Source organism: Excalfactoria chinensis, chromosome 2, assembly GCF_039878825.1.
Source record: "Excalfactoria chinensis isolate bCotChi1 chromosome 2, bCotChi1.hap2, whole genome shotgun sequence".
In the NCBI taxonomy this organism is placed as follows: domain Eukaryota; kingdom Metazoa; phylum Chordata; class Aves; order Galliformes; family Phasianidae; genus Excalfactoria; species Excalfactoria chinensis.
The window spans coordinates 32,554,779-32,573,281 of record NC_092826.1 but is presented as its reverse complement, the minus strand read 5'-3'; the positions used below and the strand labels follow the sequence as shown (position 1 = coordinate 32,573,281).

At 45.5% G+C, this 18,503-nt stretch overlaps 1 protein-coding gene across 1 annotated transcript; it reads right to left on the bottom strand.

Annotated features, from left to right (window-relative positions):
- Positions 1–1,680: 1,680 nt before the first annotated feature.
- Positions 1,681–17,010, bottom strand: VCPIP1 (valosin containing protein interacting protein 1). Its single transcript, XM_072328407.1, has 3 exons — positions 14,171–17,010; positions 9,121–9,207; positions 1,681–6,932 (listed from the first exon to the last, which is right to left on the bottom strand). The coding sequence occupies exons 1-3, from the start codon at positions 16,860–16,862 to the stop codon at positions 6,064–6,066; spliced, it is 3,648 nt and encodes a 1,215-aa protein (XP_072184508.1). The 5' UTR covers positions 16,863–17,010; the 3' UTR covers positions 1,681–6,063.
- Positions 17,011–18,503: the final 1,493 nt, after the last annotated feature.

The window sequence follows — 18,503 nt, the reverse complement described above, 5'->3', positions numbered from 1 at the left end:
CTGGAGAGCAGCCCCACTGAAAGAGATTTAGGGCTCTTGGTAGGCAGCAAGTTGAACATGAGCTTATCTGGGCAGCCAAAAAGGCCAATAACATCTGGGGTTCACCAAGTATGGCATAGATAACAAGTTGAGGGAAGTGATTGTCCCCCCTCTACATTGCATTGGTGCAGCCTCACCTCGAGTACTATCTGCAGGTTTGGGCACCACAGTACAAACAGAACATAAAACTACTAGAGAGTGTCCAAAGGAGAGCTACAAAGTTGGAGAAGGGTCTAGAGGGGAAGGTGTACGAGGTGCTGCTGAGGTCCTTTGGTTTGTTCAACCCAGATTAAAGGAGACTGAATGGAGGCTTCACAGTGGCTGCAGCTCCTCACAGGGAGCAGAGGGGCAGTGCTGAGCTCTGCTCTCTTTGTCAGCGACAAGACCTGAGGGAACAACCTGGAACTTCAACAAGGAAGGTTCAGGTTGGGTAACAGGAAAAGGTTCTGTACCAGAAGGTGGCCATGCAGTGTAACAGGCTCTTCAGGGCAGTGGTCACGGCCCCAGGCTGACAGAGTTCAAGAAGCTATGTTTTTAGATTAGATTTGCTGTATACGTGTGGGAGGCTGAAAGAGGAGGAGAAAAAAAAAACAATATCTGTAATGTAAAAGAGTTTAGACATATACTGATTAATAAAATTAATAAAAGAGAAATGAATGTATTTTAAAACATTCTTGATTGCTTCATACAGTGCAGTTTGGGTTTAGACTATAAATTCAGCATGAAAGAAAAAAAGATGAATAACTGCCTAGTTCTGCGTTGAACATTCAGGCCTTTAAAGTACAAATCTGCTAAATTGTCAGTTTGTCACGATACGACACACCATCAAAATTACCTCAGTACATTTAAATCATAGAATCACATAATTGCTTTAAGGGACACTTTAATGCTATCTTGTTTGGAATTAAAGTCTGTCAGTAAATAAAGGAAGAAGCAGCAGGATTTTCACAGGTGGATTCTAAGACTCCTTAGTAGGCTCAAAAGATACAATTACAGCCAATTTTGAAACAAAATAGCATATCTGGCTAGCGGAGTAAGCACAGGGATAATTCAAGTAGATGTCAATACCTTATTCTTACATCCTGCCCGATTTTGAAGAGCTGGGTTCTTCCAAATTGGACTACTCACGTTGATGCATCACATGCGTGTCTTTTAATTCTGGTCTGAAAAGTATTTTAAGCAACGTTTCAAACCATAGAAGCGTGGCAGAATTTGTACAGCATTTTTCTACACCTTCTTATTGGTGACAACTGTGAGAAGGCTCAGATTTGGCTCTCAAGTATGTAAAAATCCACTTTTCAGTCTCTCGAATCCAAGGGTCCCATGTGTTTCAGGAACTACTCAGAGCAAGTGTGAAATCCAAAAAGCTTTTCTGGTGTTATTCTTTCAAACATCCTCTTCTAAGCAGAAACGTAACTAAAGCAGGATAATGACACCGGCTTACCTTACTGGTGTCTGTGCCAGCTTTTCTGCCTCTGCACCGGTACCCACGTAAGCAAGGAGAAAACAATTTATATGTAGAATGAGGAAGATCAAGTAACTACAAATCGCTCATTTTGTAGCCAAATCGGTGTTAATTGAACAGGCTATCGTGAGAAAGGCCAGATAAAAGTTGCATCTTATGAAGCCAAAGCAAATGTTTAAACTTACAGTTTTAATATAGCAATCAAAGAAAATTCCAAATACTGTACAGTGAAGTGTAATATAATACACTATATACTGTTATAATACACTATTGTTACATTACAAATAAAAAGAATCAAATATAATTAGTACAGCAATCACAAATAAAACAGAACCAGAGTATGCTGGATAACAGCCAGTGCTGTGAAGGTGGTATCATTTCTATGCTAGTTTCTTTTTAATTCGACATGTAAAGCACTTACTGTTTAAAAAGATTCGTTCGCTAAATATATACACTATTAATTCTTATTTATACATTTTAAATAGCATTCCCTCCTAAAAGTGCACTCTTTCATTTCTCGACAATAATCCCCGTTAAACAAAATAGTTCTGAAAATACCACTCATTGCAACCTCTTATTGCTCAACCGCAGGCATAAGGGCTCAGAGGGAATCCTGCATTCTAAAGACCATAAGCAGCTTCTTCAGTTTTAAGAAGGTAAACTGAGACTCACAAGCAAAACACAGAAATCACTCACTGTTTCGTTACTGTTGGCTGTTTCTTTTTTCTTTGACTTTGAGGGATCAAATTCACGTTGTTGTGAGAAAAGCACTGAATTCCGCTCGTTTAAAAATGGGAGCCAACCAAACGTAGAGCTAACGGGAGGATCTTCTTAAAACAGTCAGTACCGATCCCTTACATTTCAGCTTGAGCACAACTCTCCCGACCGTAAGCACACTACAGCTTGCGCTAACTGATATTTCCACAGGAAACTGAGGGAGCAGCAACGAGCTCCGCTAACCTCGTGACAGCAATAATGGGCTCTACTTCTTCAAAGACCTTAAATGAAAGATTTCCCTTTGGAAAGGGTGCCCGCTGCACACGTACATGGCCGTTAGCGTACAGCCTGGCGGCACTGCACCTTTGTGAAGCTGCTGGCCTGTTGCGCTGGAGACCAAGTCTACTTCACATTGTGTATATCGTAACCACAACTATATGTCGCTGTGTCCGTAATGCTGAGGACATCCCAAACACATTTATGTTATTCCATTTGAGAAAGTGTTGTTTCTTTTCCCTTCACTGAAATTCAAGTAATTCTCAGAGAAACAGAGGTATTAAAACAAAACCCAACCTTACTAACTAAGGCATCTTAAGTAGTAAAACTCTTGCATTTGCCTCCAAAATTGATGCACTCTCCCGGGGTTTCCCATTTGGGTTTTCGTTTGGCTTTTTGCTGTTGTTGGTTGGTGGGGTTGTCGCACTGGGCCTGTACTTTCAGTAGTCATCTCTCATTTAGGTTACACCTACTAAGCCACAGTAAGTTTAAAAATGTTCAAGTAATTTGTATCTTTATCACAAGATGCTGTATTAAAAAGAGGTCGGCCCCTAGATGAGAAAGTAATCAAGGCAAACGCCCAAAGAGAACGTAGAGCCACAGCCTAAACCCAGAGGTAATGCAAGAATTTGGGCTGGCTGCTTTTTGTTGCTGCTGTTTAGGAGAAAGGTGTACGCTTCAAATCATTTCAGAAGCCCTGTTCACACCCACGGGGGGCTTCACAGCCACAGTGAGCCAACACCTTCCGTGCCCTTGTACCCCACACCACAGTTTTCCTGATCCTAACAGGGAAGTTCATAAGCACGTGGGTGCTTATAATACAGGCACACTGATTCACTTCAAATTACAACTGCATCCACTGGTAGCAATTAAAGGAAACATCTGTTCAAATTTACACTTCAGTGTTCTTTATTTCACTTCTCCTGTACAGTTACACATCTTGCCAGCATGTAGATGAAGCTTAGCCTTACTTGAGAGTATCAAAAGCCATCTTTCTCAAAAACACTAATACTTCAATGCGTGAGAAAGCTATGTGAAATAAGAACACTGCGCCAAAAAAAAATATGCACAATCCTACATGACACCAAAAGAGTTCACATCAGCAGATGTTGTAATTTTGACACCATTTTACCATCCCTTTGTGAGACCATTTCGTTTTAGGAACTGGAGAATTCTGATCTACGTGAGATTAGCGGATCCCAGAGACGACAGTAAGTGTGAGTCAAGCAGAGCTATAACCTGTGTCTATTTCTATTTAGTTAAGACTGAAAACATCAAATTGCTGCTGAAATGGGAAGCGTGTCAAAAAATCAAACCGAGCCTTCCTCTTTACACAGTAAAAGGCACACAAACTTCTGCACTCTTACCACAAAGGCATTAAAGTAAGCACCTTTCCTTGGAATAAGGATGATGTGCAATAAATATTTCAATATATTTCAAAATTAAAGTTCTCTCATATACAGTGCTCATGGGTTTTTTTGGTGGGTTTGTTTTGTCTTTCAGCCAAGGAAGATTTTTTCTAGAGGAAAGGTTGAAAGCTGTCAAAGCGATAGCAGTCTTCTCTAAAACGCATAAGACCCAGGTGAGTCCTTGCCCTCAGCCCCTCCTCACTTCCGCTCCTCCCCAGGAACGCTCCACTGCCAGACTTTTCTAAACCTCCAGCTGTGACAAAGCACAATCCTCTGCTCAACGCTGTATATACAGAAATAGCCTTCAGACAGCTAGACTGATTGATGGGAGGCTAAATGTTTTCAGAAGTCATGGCAAGCTTCCAGCTGCTGCATGCGCATCCTGCTTCTCATTGAATTAGCACTGCCAGTTAATCAATGCATCAGCAAGGTCGGTTCTGGTGTGCCAGACTACTTCATACACTGTAAGTTAGTGACTCGGCAACTTGAAGATTTGAGGCTTTTGGTTTTTTCATTTATCTGTGAAAATGTGATTCTTCTATTTTACCTTAAAGCAGTGAACTAAATAGTTACATATTCGCTCTCTCTGCCTCTATAAGAAGGGAGCCAAGAGAGAAACTCAAATTCACCTTGACAAAACAGGGGCTATCCTTTAAGTGGTTCACATCAGTTAATTTTTCTTTTCTTTTTACATACAAAAATAAATCCTCACGGGGCATTTTGCATCCAATGCTCAGAATGGTTTAAGTGATTAGAAATGTAAAAAGTGGAGACTTCTCTGAATACAAACATCTACAATACAAACATTTCTGAACTGGTAAAAAGCCCGTATGTGCACAAACACCGACTTCAATATCTTAAATGCTCTTAATTCCTTTGAAGCTGCATTAGCATCTCTCATCCATTCAATGTTATTTTACCATTAGAAGAAGCAACAATAGTGCACTTAAGTGTGACTATGAAGATAGGAAGCAAAGTGCAATATCAGATAAACATTCCATCCTTAGGGAGCGAGCACAACGGCTCCTTCTTAAGAATTAGCACTGCAGGTCTGATGGACACACTACTTACGTGGATACCAGCTATAGTGTTACAGACAGGGAAATCTGCATCACAAACTGAAGCCAATCGAGGTGGGCAGTCTTTATAGCCAATGAAACAACACGAATTAAGGAACGCTCGAGGAAAATGTGTTTTAGAGAGTCATTTCCTTCCAGTAAGTCACTAATCTGCTCGGAAGAGGGCAGCTATTATTCGTTTGGGTTTTGGGTTTTTTCCTGCCAGTTACTGACCAATGCCGGTAATTGAAGCCCTTTAAGAAAAACTGATTTGCTAATGAACTTTTGTTGTTTCTTACGATTACCAACTTCTCTCCTGCTGTTGTATTTAATACTGTAAAACATTTGAACCAGCTCAGTAACTGGGAGGAAATAGAGCATCAAAATGGCTGTGCTGGCTCAGACAGCCACGCATAACCACACCACCTTCACTTTATCTTCATCGTACACTCTTCTGACTTGCTTAACCTGACACATGCAGAAATTAGAGTTGACTACAGTTACACTTATCCCAAGATTTCTGACAAGTGTACACAGCTGTATGAATGAAAACCTTTTTGCATCCGAGGAAGTGCCAATACAACGTAATTAAAGTAATGCGTATGTTGCATTGTAAAATTTAAGACAAGCTGAGTTTCAATTGCTTTTTGAAATATACATGTAGCTCATGTTTATAGTGTATTCTGGAGTGGAACTGAGTACCTAGGACAGGATTAACCTTGTCAAGTTTCTAGTTTTGCCTGGTTTAGCCTTTCCAGTAGCCTCAACTAGCACGGCAAGAATCTCGCACGGGCTTAAATTTTAAGACTGACTTGGAATTAAAAATCACAAAGAACTTTCAATAGCCCACATTACAGCAGATATTCATCTCAGTGCATTTCCTAATAACTAATTTACAGGTAACAGAGCCAGCCTGGGTAGCAGTATGGTAATATTAAAAGCTATTGCCAATCACACACTTGCTTATCATGCACTGAATAAGATGATATAATTTTTTGACATACATACAAGATTTAATAACTAATCACTTTGTGTGGCCCAGCCAATAAACATTACATTTGAACAGTAATTTCTTCTACCCTTATTAGATTTTAACCTATCAAGAGTGATCCATTGGCTCAGTTACATTAGCAATTCCTGCATCTTGACTATCCATCTCCTCAAGCTCCTCAACAGAATTTCCCTTTTGTGCTTTAGACCTCGAAGGGAAAGTTGCTCCCACAGAATTCACCATGTTATCACCAGCTGACTCAGTATTCAAGTGTTCAGTACCACCCGGTGCAGAAAACGGTTCAGGCAAGCCAGCCTGAAAGCTCCCAGTTTTAGCAGTTGAACTCACTGCCTCTACTTTTCTTTGAGATACATCAACTGATGCTGACTGCTCTGTATTCTGATCCCGCAAATGTCTATCCATGGAAGCCTGAATAGAAGAGATCATCTCCTGCAACTTTTTTCTCTGTGTCTCAATCAAAACAGGGTCGAGCTGCCTGCTGTCTCTCATTGTCACAACTCCAGGAGCTATTCGGATCAGCTCACTCTTACCAGAAGCAGCTGGGAATACAGAAGGCTCAATTTTAGCAGGACCGAAGTCTGTTTCTGTACTATGCTTTCTTAAAAGTGGTGTTTCCCTGGCTCTTTGATCGTGTTGTTGACTACCAGATGCAGTTCCTAGCGAATGGCCCTTTCCTTGAAATGCAGTTATGTTATGTAGCTGTTCAGATTTCTTTTTCACTACTCCACCACTACCCAGCTTCAGCATTCCATGAGATGGACTCGCTTCTCTGCTCCGTGAAGTAGCTTCCGCTCGCACTTGACTTAAGGCCTCTTTAACCAAGTCTTCGACATCAGGACCGATAGGAAAGTGTCCAGCAGCATCCACGCACAGCTCTAATCGATCTTCTGCCGCGTTGTACACAAAGTTTTTACCAGGCAGATGTGGAAAAGTACAGTGTTTGCCATCAACCAAACCTATAAAGATAAAAAAAAATGGTTTTCAAAACGTTGCCATATTTTAAGGCATGCTCAGAATACACAGCAATTACTGTTGGGAAAAAAACAACTACAGCCATATGATGTCACCATCCACAGCACTGCTGCTGTCTATGCTGATTCTAACAAACCGACAGGACTGTAGTACTACTGAATGAAAGAACCAAGTCGGCAGGACCTGCAGCTCCAATGCAACAGAAGCTGAAGAAACAGCATCAGCTTGCAGTAACACCAGGAAAGCCAAAAACCATCGTCATCCAAAGCTCACCAACCTAAAAACCTCCAAAACCCACCAACAGGAAACATCCAAAGAGAAGAGAGTACATTTCATATCACTGTCCATCTAGAGAAGCCTTGTTTAAGATCCCTTCTGTACTGTAGTTAAAATAGCAGGGTTTTGGTGTGTACAACTACAATTAAACCTGAACAGGTTGGCATTCTTTATTTCTTGCCTTCTCAGAGAGAAAGTGCTGCCAGATAAACAACATTGTTTCAAGCTTACTACGCTCTGTAGCCCCACAGATTGTAAGTATTAACCTCTACAAAACAAACGTGAGACAGTATTTTCTTTCATTGTTCTGTTTTGACAGATGTGCTAAAACAGAGAGTTCAATAGGAAGATTTCAGATCCGAAACTGCCGTCTCAAAGAAAAAGATCCATTTTCCAATTTTTTAATCACAAAAAAAAACCAACCCACAACCCACCAGGAATTGCACAGAGTAGATGATGTCAACAAAGCTCTTCTTCCACGTTATCCAAAATGCAGTCAAAACAAGTACTCTAAGCATCGATAAAAACATCACTCAAATAATATGAAATGTTATTAAACATTTTTTATGCTGATTACCCAGATGCCCCATCCAGTTCTGCTTCCAGTGCTTCCAATTCACACCTTCCTATAACTGCAGGGAATCTGCAGATATTTTCTTTATTTCAAGACCTTCAGACAGAGCTCCTGTGTTTACACACCCACTGATAGCCAACCAGCCAAAACACCACAGAGCAAACCTTAACTCCAACCACCTGAATTAACTTGAAGAACAAAACTGAACAACAATAACTTATCAACACAACCTTCCCTTGCGAAAGAGAGCACTGTAGGAGCTCCTATGACAAATCCTGAAAACCAAATGAGATCTCAAACTAGATCTACTAAATCAAACTTGATACATTAATAGTACCCGTGCTTGATGGACGGCTTTGCTCCAGATATTCAGTATGATAGCTGCATCACTGCATTAACTATAACATAACAAACACATAAGGAGCTTCTTGATGTGAAAAAATAAGCTGCACAGTTCATTGTTTGATGTGGGAATTAAGCAGCTTATAAACTGTTAAAATCACGCAAGTATCTTAATGCTGAAATCGTAGTCCTCCCTACCAAAGCATCAGCAGTGCGAGATACCTCAACAAACAGAAATGCAACAACATTCAAACACAGAATGTCACCTCCCACGGCCTTACTTCTTACTACGTCAGGTGGCAAAAATAACTTTTAAGCCAGGCATTTTCTGTGAGTTAATGACTAGCTGGGCTAACATCTCCTGCATTTGTTTCAGGCTCTCAGCTCCAGCTGGTCATTAATCAGTTCAGAATCAGGAATCATCTAAGCTAAATCACTTGCCACAAACAATATAAAACCTTTACTGCTGTACAAGCATAGTTAAAGGAAGAAAACTAAAACAAGGCAGATCTGCTGCAAGACACCTGCGTGCCCATTCTGTTTCTCAAACCAGTAATTGAGTGAGATGCAGCATGCAGTGAGTACATGACATGTTTTAATTATTGCAACCGTAACAGAAATGATGTGATAAAACACCTGTTTCTAGAAATAATCATGGTTAAGTTGATAAAACTGCTTAGTGCCAGTAAGAAAGCAGCAGAGGAAGCTTTGAAATAGATGAAACCGCAAGAGCTAAGCTGCAATTGCAAAGACTTCAACAAGAAAATCAACTTCAAATGCAAGCAAGAACTCAGTACTACGTGCTTTGTAAAGGATCAGATGTTACTCTCCGCAGGAAGCATTTTTACAGCCACCTCAAATCTAATATGTTAAATACTGGAACTGCTTGCTATGTTACAATACATTACAAAACAGCAATTTACAATGTTAAGGGTTGGAAAACAGACAAAGAAAGGGAGAACAACACAAACAACAAATACCTGTGGTTTTCTTCATTATGCTGTAGAATACTCCACCCTGCTGAAACAACTGAGGAAGCCCCTTTGCATAAGTCCAGACGTCTTCTCCTGTAAAAGTCAAACACAATCATTAAACGCCCTTACTTTAAGATTATAGGCAACTGGTGGAAAACGTAACTGTCTGAGTTAAAAGCTGAATCCTCACTCCTCAATGCAATTAGGAAGTTGAATTGTTATTGCCATTTATAGAACAGGAACCCTGGACACCTGAGCAGCTTTAAGGAAAACCACTGTCTGCAGTCAAATCTCCTATGTTCTAGTACAAAGGTTCCCTAATTTGATTTGACCCAAGCTGCAGCACCTGGTTCTTTGTCAGGCTGTAAACTCAAGTCTTAAAGGATATTCATTCATTCAAAACTGTTTTTCCTCACTTCCTAACAAGCCTTCTGGAAAAGTATCGAGATACTTGAGATAGAAATGACATCCTTCTGTAGGCATTAAGCTCTCAATAACCACTTGTCTCAGTTTTCTATTAAAATAGGAGAACGTAAGTAATTAACTAAAGTTAAGTGGATCTACTTGCTACATGGAATGCAGATAGAAGGAGTGAGGATGCAAAATATCATCCATCTAAATGCTTGTCGTTAAAGGGAAAGTAGAAGTTATTATTAATAACTTACAAGTGTTGAATATACTGAATGACATCTTTCTTCCCTTATGTTCACTGCACATCCTACAAGGGATCAGCTGCTACCGTGCTAGCTGCCACCTCAGGTAAGAGGCCAGCTGGCCACCATGGCAGCAGCACTATGCACTGCCTTGTGCTACAGAAGCCTTCACACCATTGCCCAACTTTCCAAGCTCCCTGTCTTGCCAGGCAGGGCCCCCCTGTGCTCCCCAGCAGAATACTTCCGCCACTCTCCCCTCCAGATGTTATTCAAGACCATTTCTCTATAAAAAAGGACAGCACACCTTCCTGCTTTCCCTTCAGGTATTACATACGAAGGAGCCCTTCACAATATGTTTCATCATCAATATATCCCATTAAAGCATACATACGCCGTTCCATTCCATTCATTCACACACCAAGCTCAGAGGTTCACCAACTAAGCACTAAAACGACAAACTGATCCGGTCAGACATTCGCTTCCCAGAAAGAGCACACAGCCAACAAACCACCTGCTGCTCCTTCCTTCCCTGACCTGCTAAGAAGGGTGTCTTATCTTTTGACCTTATCCTGACAGCTCCCACCTCTGGACTTGCTCACAAATTCAAAGCTCCTCCTAAGCTCTCACTGACCTGACTCAAGACAACTCTTGTCCTCCTCACTACTGCCACAGTCTCCCCCTCACAGCTGCACAGGGGAGAAATCACTGAAGGGAATATATATTCCTGTTTTCTGCCATTTCAAAAGAGGCTCACTGCTATCTTGCATCCCTGTTCTCATTCACATTTGGAAATAGACATCTCTCTGTGCAATGGCTCCACACGATCACAGCTGTGGCTCTTTGCTTTCCCCTCAAGCAGAAGCAACCTGAAGTCTTCCTTCTGTCAGTTTAAATACTGCACACAGGAACTAAAATAACCACTACACTGATAAGCAGTAAAACAGTTTTCAGTCTGCTGAAGCTCGGGGAAGGCACAGCCAGCAGCCACGGCGGCTGACTCTATTTGTGGACTCCTGTGCTGCTGCATTTAGCACTCCATTTTTATTGAAGGGTTCCTACAAAGCCCCCATGAGGCCTTCAGTAAAGGCCCAGTCTTATAAATCAGAGGCATTCTCCAAGAAGGAATGATACCCATGTGCTCCAGGCAGGCTTTTTCAAGCCTTGCACCAGAGAAGCACCGTTGTTTGGACAGCCTTTGATGCAACACTAGCAAGGACTGCGTGCAGGAAAGTACGGAGAGAAGGGCTCATGAAACAAAAGCATCAGACACTGAAAGAAACACAAAAAACCTACACTGTTTTGATAGAGATCTCGGATTGGAACACCAAAAATAACCAAAGCAATTGCAACTGGACTTTCCCAGACTCAAGTAACTACTGGGTAGGACTGAATTGGACTGTGTTTGAGGTCCACGCGTTTTTGTTCCCAGTTGGGTTTCACTGTTTGTTTTGGTTTCACCTACAACACGAGATGCTTACAGACCACAAGTTCAGTTGGGAGATCATGTACATTAGAAACTGCCTCCAGATGCTGCATTCATCAGATGATGCCCTCCACGCTACTCTCACCACAGCACACACTCACTCAGAACAGCGTTCAGCCCCGCAACGTGAGGAATGGCAACAAACAGTACTCTACCCACAAGCACGCTCCATGTTCTGCTTGGAGGAGCAGCTGCCCACTACCCTCTGCCAGTCGAAGCCCAGCTCCATCACTTTGCCCAGCAGAGGAGACACGCGGGTGTGCAAAACAAACCACAAGCTCAGCTGGTAAGCACAGGTTACAGGCAACTACAGCTGGCTCTAAAACAGGCTGTTTAAATCCAAGCACATCCTGGTACCAATCAGCATTCTTCATTTAAACCTGGTTATTTGGATTTCACGTGCACTGACAGATTTATCGATGCAAAAACGACTGACCAAAATCGATTATATTTGGCTTGCACATATCCAGGTGGTTTTGCATGGCTGTAATTACATCAGTTTGAAAATACTGCTTTTACTATGTTAATCTAGAATTTAAATTCCTATTGTGATTTCCTTGAAGATTTGCGTATTTTGAGCTAAACAAAAGCAGGGGAGGAAGCTCAAAAATAAATAAAAGCGAGTATTAATGTGGAAAGTAGTCCAGAAATTACAGTATCTAATTTCCCAAAGCTCATTTTCAACTGATACGCATAAAAACAAGGTTTAAAATTGCCATGAGTTAGGCAGCTGAGACCAGAAAAAAGCTAGTAACTAACATAGGAAAGAAACATCTACTCAGACAAGAGGAAGCTCTATTAGCAATCATACCTTTTAAACATCCAGAACCAGTAGCTACAGAACTCTGAATACAAACTTTCACTATGAGCACTGGGTGGGGGAGGGGGAGGAACAAAACAGAAAGTTAGTCGGATCCAAAGCTAGTTCAATAGCATCTCTCCTCTGCGTGTTCTCATCAGACCACGTTAGAGGAACACTTCACAGATACAAGTTACAGCAAGAGCACGCAGGATACTCTGACTCCCAAATCTCTGCAGCACTGTTCTTCAACAGTGCAAAAGCACAACTGAGCAATACTGTGGTTTCTTGTCCCAGAAGGGCTGAATATAGCAGCTGAGGATCTGGCACCTGAACCCTATTATGAAAGCATAATGACTCGGAGTTCTTAAAGTTTGCCTCTCATCTGAAAAATAACGATAGGAAGTAGTTGGCTGCCTGGATCTTTCCCACAAGTACTGCTGAAGGAAAACGATGCCCTGATGTGAAAAGAGACTGCATAAAAATAGCATCTTACTCAATAGCCGCACACATTGTTAGGACTAGTTGGTTAATGGTCTGCTGCCACTTTTAGTTGTGCTAGTAACACAAAATGGACAGGGGAGCGTGAGGTAAACTCTGTTCTATAACCTGTGCTTCCCAAGCAAAATCCCAAAGCAATGACAGGCAGAGACAAAAACTGATGCTGGAATATAAGATCAGCTCACACTTTATAGATAAACATGTTAAAAAAAGAAACAAAAAACAACAAACCACAGACACCTTCATGCTGAAGATATTTTTAAAGCACCTCAGAGTTTTCTGTAAGGCAATAACTAACTGTGTTACCAGGAGTATTTCTTGAGAGCAGGAAAGCACTTTAAGTTTCATTTTCAAACCAAGAAACCCAATCTAGCCTTCTGCACTTTGGAACTGCGGCACAGACGCCAGTGGACGGGGTGCCGAGTGGCTCAGCGTGCTCTCTCTTGCCAGAGGGATGGGAGGGAACAAGCAGGCTTGGAAACAAAAATCACAGTTGTGCATTATGAACTTCTGACATGTCACCCTGTGATTATGCCATGGTTTTGTTTCTAAAACATCACGGGCTTTGGCCACACCAAACCCCTCCAGCAGAAGTCTCCCATTGAAACAGCTGCAACAAACATTACTGTTCAACTTGTTTAGACGGCTAAATGGTAATTATTGTTCTGCTTCCTATTACTAAACAGCAAGAACTGCTCAACTCAATAAGGAACAGCCATTTCAAAATAGCACACTCACACATGCTGGGGAGGAAGGGAGAAAAAAAAAGGCCAAGAAAAGCTGTCTTCTGTCAGCCACCAAATTAAAATACTTAGTTATCCAGAGAGCCTGGCACACAAATGAAGGCCCAAGTCTCCTGAGCCCAAACAGGAAAATAAAACCACAGGCAACCAAGAGAAGCTCATTTGTTTTGAATGACGAATGGCTATTTACGAGAGTGACAATTTATAAGCGTAGCTTTGCTACCCTACGTCTACGTTTGGGATCCAAATATGTGTTTACCTACTTTCAGTTTCTCCCCCGCTCGCATTCTCAAACGATACATTTCACAGTTCCTCAACAAGACCAGGTCTTGATGCAAAATTAGCTACAGAGAAAATGCTGTATGGATTTGCTTAAACTAACACAACTCCTGAGGGAGGAAACGCCGTGACTTTTTATCCTAGGAAGGTGAGAACTGAGTCCTCAAACTTCCTACAAGCAGACAGGCAACATCCCCCTTCACACCTGCTCTGATTTCCTGCAACCTGAGGGAGATGCAAGGAGAGTGAGCGTGCAGCTCACACACGTACACCTCCAACGTGTGCTTTACTGACCCTGGAAAACAAACTGAGACCACAAGTAGAGGGACAGCCAGAAGAGGAAACACACCAGCTCCTAAACAGTAAGTGCTCCCAGAGGATTTTATAGCAAAGAACAACCACCTGGCATATACATTTTAAGAAGTAACAACACTCAAAAAGAAAATCACTGATGGCATGTTAACTGCTGCCCTAGTAAGAGGAATTAAGGCACTACCCTGTTCCATGGTTAGAGATCACACGTATGTAATACTACTTTGTAAAATTGTAATTTCTACTTAAAAAGGCAATTTAAAACACAACTCAAAGGCAGCCTTACCCATCAGTGTTGCTAGAAGACACAGAGAGTACATCTCCTTATCAACTTGCTCCTGCAGCTCCCTCGGTGAGATTTTACTGGTCACTGCCACATCATCGTGTTTCACGGCGTGGGCTGAGTGCGCTGCAGCGGGCTGGCTGCTCTCCTCCTTACCTTTCAGGATCTCTATGGCAATTCTGTCACCGTGCTGCAAAGGCACTGGTTCATTTTCCATGCCTTCTTTGGGAGGCAAGAGCTCTTTAGGAGGAAAACCATAGCGAATACATTGTAAATACGGAGGAATATTAAACTCTCTAGCTATGCTTTCCTGTAGTTCCAAGAAAGTGGTAGTGCACTTCAGGGTAAGCATGGACTGCCTCCCATCATTTGTTGTTATCCGGATTTTCTTTTCTTTTGATGTTGGTGAATACGGGGTTTTGGTTGGCGTAGCAGGTGCAGATGATGGCCCCTCACGAACAGCCCCTGGAGACACAGCCCTCGGTTGCCCTTTGTGTTCCTGTTTTATTTTCTCACTTTTCCGTTTCTGCATCACAGAGGCCTGGTCTGCAATGTTCTGCTGAATAGTTCTTTCAGTTTTGCTCATGTTTAACTCCTCCTTGTGCAAAGTTTTTGTCTTCTGTCCGGTCAAAATGATTTTGGTTGGAAGTTGCGACTCTAACTCTTGTCCTTGCTGTACCTCCCCAGCTCTTTGGGCGTGAGCACCATCGATATTTACAGGGGTATAATCATCGGGGTTCTTTTTGGCAGTCTGATGCAGTATCGTGTTGACAACTTTCTGAACAAGAATCTCACTACCAAACTCACCAGGGAAGTGCTTGGTGACAAGCTTCATGGCAACATCGTACACGTTGCTGTTCAGAGAGGGGTCACTTTCGTACTGAAACCAATAGACCGTCTCTCTCACCACTCTTCCACTCCACTCCAGAGTAATGGGAAACGCTTCGGGGAGGTTATCATACTCTTTACCTTCCCAGTAGTGCTTGAATCCACAGCCACACTTGCCACCTGTAGACCGAGTGTTAGTTCTGTCTCCATCCAAATACAAAACAGAGCCGTCTTCTCGGACACGACGCACTAAGTTACTGTGGCACCAGTTACACGTAGTCAAACTACTCAGGCTGTAGTCTGGTACCAGCACATCCTTTGCAGGGCTGTAAGAACACACCAAATTGTTCAGGGGAAAGCTGTAATTTTTGTCAGGCCGTAGCTGACCGTGGGTATTTTTTGCCAGATTATACAACTTCCCCCCTGGAGCCAACCACTCTGGAGGCACATGATGCTCTGAAAGGGCTCCACACATCAGGCACCTGTGAAGGCGGTTGTCCATCACTGCTTTTTTGGCAGCTGCCGTGACTTCTTCGGGCTGGACTCCTATTACCCCAGTCCTTCTGTAGAAATACTGATGCACATCAGCTACGAGACTGGGGTGAATACCGTGTTTGCTCATGAAAACCTCCTCCATTGCAGCAACCAGCCTCATCAAGTACTTATCTTGCAAGCTTCTGTCTCCTCCGATAACACAACCACCATCCTCCTCTAACTTAATGTACTTTTTGATGAGGTCTTGTGGAACTCCCCAGGCTTTAGGCAGGAGCTTCCTAGGCAGTTTAGGTAAAGCAGCACCTTTTATTCCAACCAGAGGAATATAATGGTTACGTCCCGAACTACTCCAGGCGATGCAGATGGGCTTGTTCAACATGCCATCTTTTCCCATGCATTTTTCTAGGGGTACCAGACCAGGGAGGAATGTTGCCGAATAGTCTCCGGAGCTTCTCATTCCACTCAGTGAGTCTAAGAGGATGATAGGTCTGTGAAGCACGTTGGCCAGGCCAAAGATGTGAATATTCCTAAGGCCCATGGGCACACCTTCCGGAGGAACAAACAGCGGGTCGCACTCATTGATGATGTCCTCCCACTCAGCCACGTCAATGAAGTCGTGGAAGAGCGCCTTGTAGTGACTCAGGTTCTCCTCGAAATGCTTTTTCAGGTTCTCTCTCAAAGCGTGCCAGAACAGTTCCCTGCCCACCAGCGCCCGTGAGACAGCGTGGACCAAACAGTGACCGTCCCCATCCACGTGGACGGGAATGAGGCACTCCTGGCTGTTGTTGGCCTTCTTGATGTCTTCCAGAGTGTCATGCAGGTAGATGAGGCTGCCGGAGCGGTCCTTGCCGTAGCCGACGGTCTCGACGTGCTCCGGCTCGATGAGGAAGGCGCGGTCCCCCAGCAGGGAGCAGTCGAAGATGTCTCCCTGGTTCATCTCCGTGAGGAGCTTGGCCTTGCCCGTCTGCTTGTCCATGCCGTAGCGGGCCAGGATGGGGGCCAGCAGCTTGCAGTGGTAGTTGGAGAGGCCCAGCACCTTGACGAGCTCGGTGTTCCTGCGGGGCGGCCCGGCGCCGCTGACGCCCAGCAGCGCGTTCCGCAGCAGGTTGTGCAGCACCAGGTCGGGGTCCGTCACCTCCTCCACCGCCAGCAGCTGCCGCTGCTCGTGCCGCTGCCCGCAGTCCGTGCACTCGATGCTGCCGGCGCCCTGCGGCCCGTGGGCCGGGAAGAACAGCCGCGCCTGGCATTTGGGGTCGGGGCAGGTGCCCGAGAAGATGCGCCGCTCCCGCTTCTTGGCGGCGGCCGGAGGCGGCGGCTGCGGCTGCTGCTGAGGAGACGGCGGCGGCGGCGGCTGCTGCCGGGGCTGGGACATCGCTCCGCTCCGGCCGGGCTCGCCCCACCCGCGCTGCTCCGCCTCACAGGCTCATCCCCTTCTCCCCGGCCAACGACCGGCGCCCGACGGATGCCGGAACCGCCGCCGGCCGCAACGCCCCATCCACCGAGCGCCCTCCCGCCGCCGCCGCCGCCGCCGCCGCCCCGCCCGCCAACGCGGAAGCCTCCGGCGCCGCCGCTCCTCCGCCGCCGCTCCGCCGCCTCGGCCGTTGCCCGTAACGCAACGGCCTCTCTCACTTCCAGGCCGACGGCGCAAGCGCCGCAGCGGACGTTGGGAACCGTAGTCTTCCCCGACGCCGCGACGCTCGGCGCGGACGGAGCGCGGACTATGAGGACCGTCGTGCAGCGCGGCGGGGAGGGGCGAGCCGAGCCGGCTGTGCCGCACGAAGGGCCGCTGGGAAGGGTAGTTCAGCACGGCTGGGCCGCCGAGGCTGGGGGGCGGAAGGAGCTGCGGCGGTTTCGCGGGAGCTCGTTGCGCTTCCCGGGCTACGCGCCGGGATCGGGGCGAGCTCGTGTCACGTCGTGTTAGCTCCCTCAGCACCGGCCTCTCCCGGCTCCGGCAGGTTGCAGCAGGTGCGGGCTGGCGGCTGGGGCAGGCGGGGCGGCTGGACGCGGCCCTCGCTCACCGCTGCGGGCGGCGGTGGTTGTGTCACGGCCTGAGCACTGCCCTCGTAGGGACTGCGGGGAGAACGTGCTGTGAGGAAGGAAGGGCTCGTGGGCTGAGATCACTCACTGCTTCTTGTCACGGGCTGAGTGCGCAGCATAGGAGAGCAATGCAGTTTATTAGCTATGACTGACAGAGTAAAGCAGTGAGAACCGAAAGCAAACTAAAAAACCACCTTCCTTCCCTTCCACCCTGTTCTACCTCCACCCCGTGAGCAGTACAGGAAAATGCGGCAGCCGCTCCTCCATAGTCACTGCCTGCCCCTGCTCCATGTGGGTGCCTCCCGTGGGATGCCGTCCTTCCCCGGCTGATTCACCCATGGGCTTCCCACAGGCTGCAGCTCTGCCAGCACCACTTCAACATGGGTCTGTACCATGGGGCTAAGCCTTTGGGAGTGCACTGTTCCAGCACAGGGCCACACAGCTCTGCTGGGGCTCTCAGCTGTGGCTCCTTCAGCCACACACACTGCTGCCCCCTGGGCTCTTCCATGACTGCCCGTGGAGCTCTTCCCTGCGTGGTGCCCATGGGCTGCAGGGGTATGGCCTTCTCCACTGTGGGCCTCTCCTGGACCGCAGGGGGCTTCTGCTCTATGCCTGGAGCACCTCCTGCACTGAGCTTGCTGGCTGCAGGGCTGTTTCTTCCCCATTTCTCACTCCTATCTCCCAGCTGCTGTTGCCCAGCAGTGTTTCCCTTCCTTAAATCTGCTCTCCCAGAGCACACCCAGCATCACTCATGGCTCAGCTCTGGCAGTGGCAGGTCCCTTCTGGAGCATCTGGAGGTGGCTCTGATCTGACACGGGGCAGTGCTGGGCTCTGCTTACAGAGGCCACCCATGCATCCCCACCGTGACCAAAACCTTGCCATGTAAACCCAATATAGGGGGTGAGTCCTGAGGGTTTTCCAGCTGTGGAGGTTTCCAACAAGTATCTCTGGACTTCCTGTCCTCCTCCGCCAAATC

What these genes read in the sequence shown, in the direction of transcription:
- VCPIP1 (XM_072328407.1), bottom strand. Translation starts at nt 16,862, where the DNA reads ATGTCCCAGCCCCGGCAGCAGCCGCCGCCGCCGCCGTCTCCTCAGCAG. An exon ending in TCTTCTAGCAACACTGATGG is followed by an intron (nt 9,208 to 14,170) that starts GTAAGGCTGCCT and finishes TGACTTTTACAG; the next exon opens with GAGAAGACGTCTGGACTTAT. An exon ending in CATAATGAAGAAAACCACAG is followed by an intron (nt 6,933 to 9,120) that starts GTATTTGTTGTT and finishes TTATCTTTATAG; the next exon opens with GTTTGGTTGATGGCAAACAC.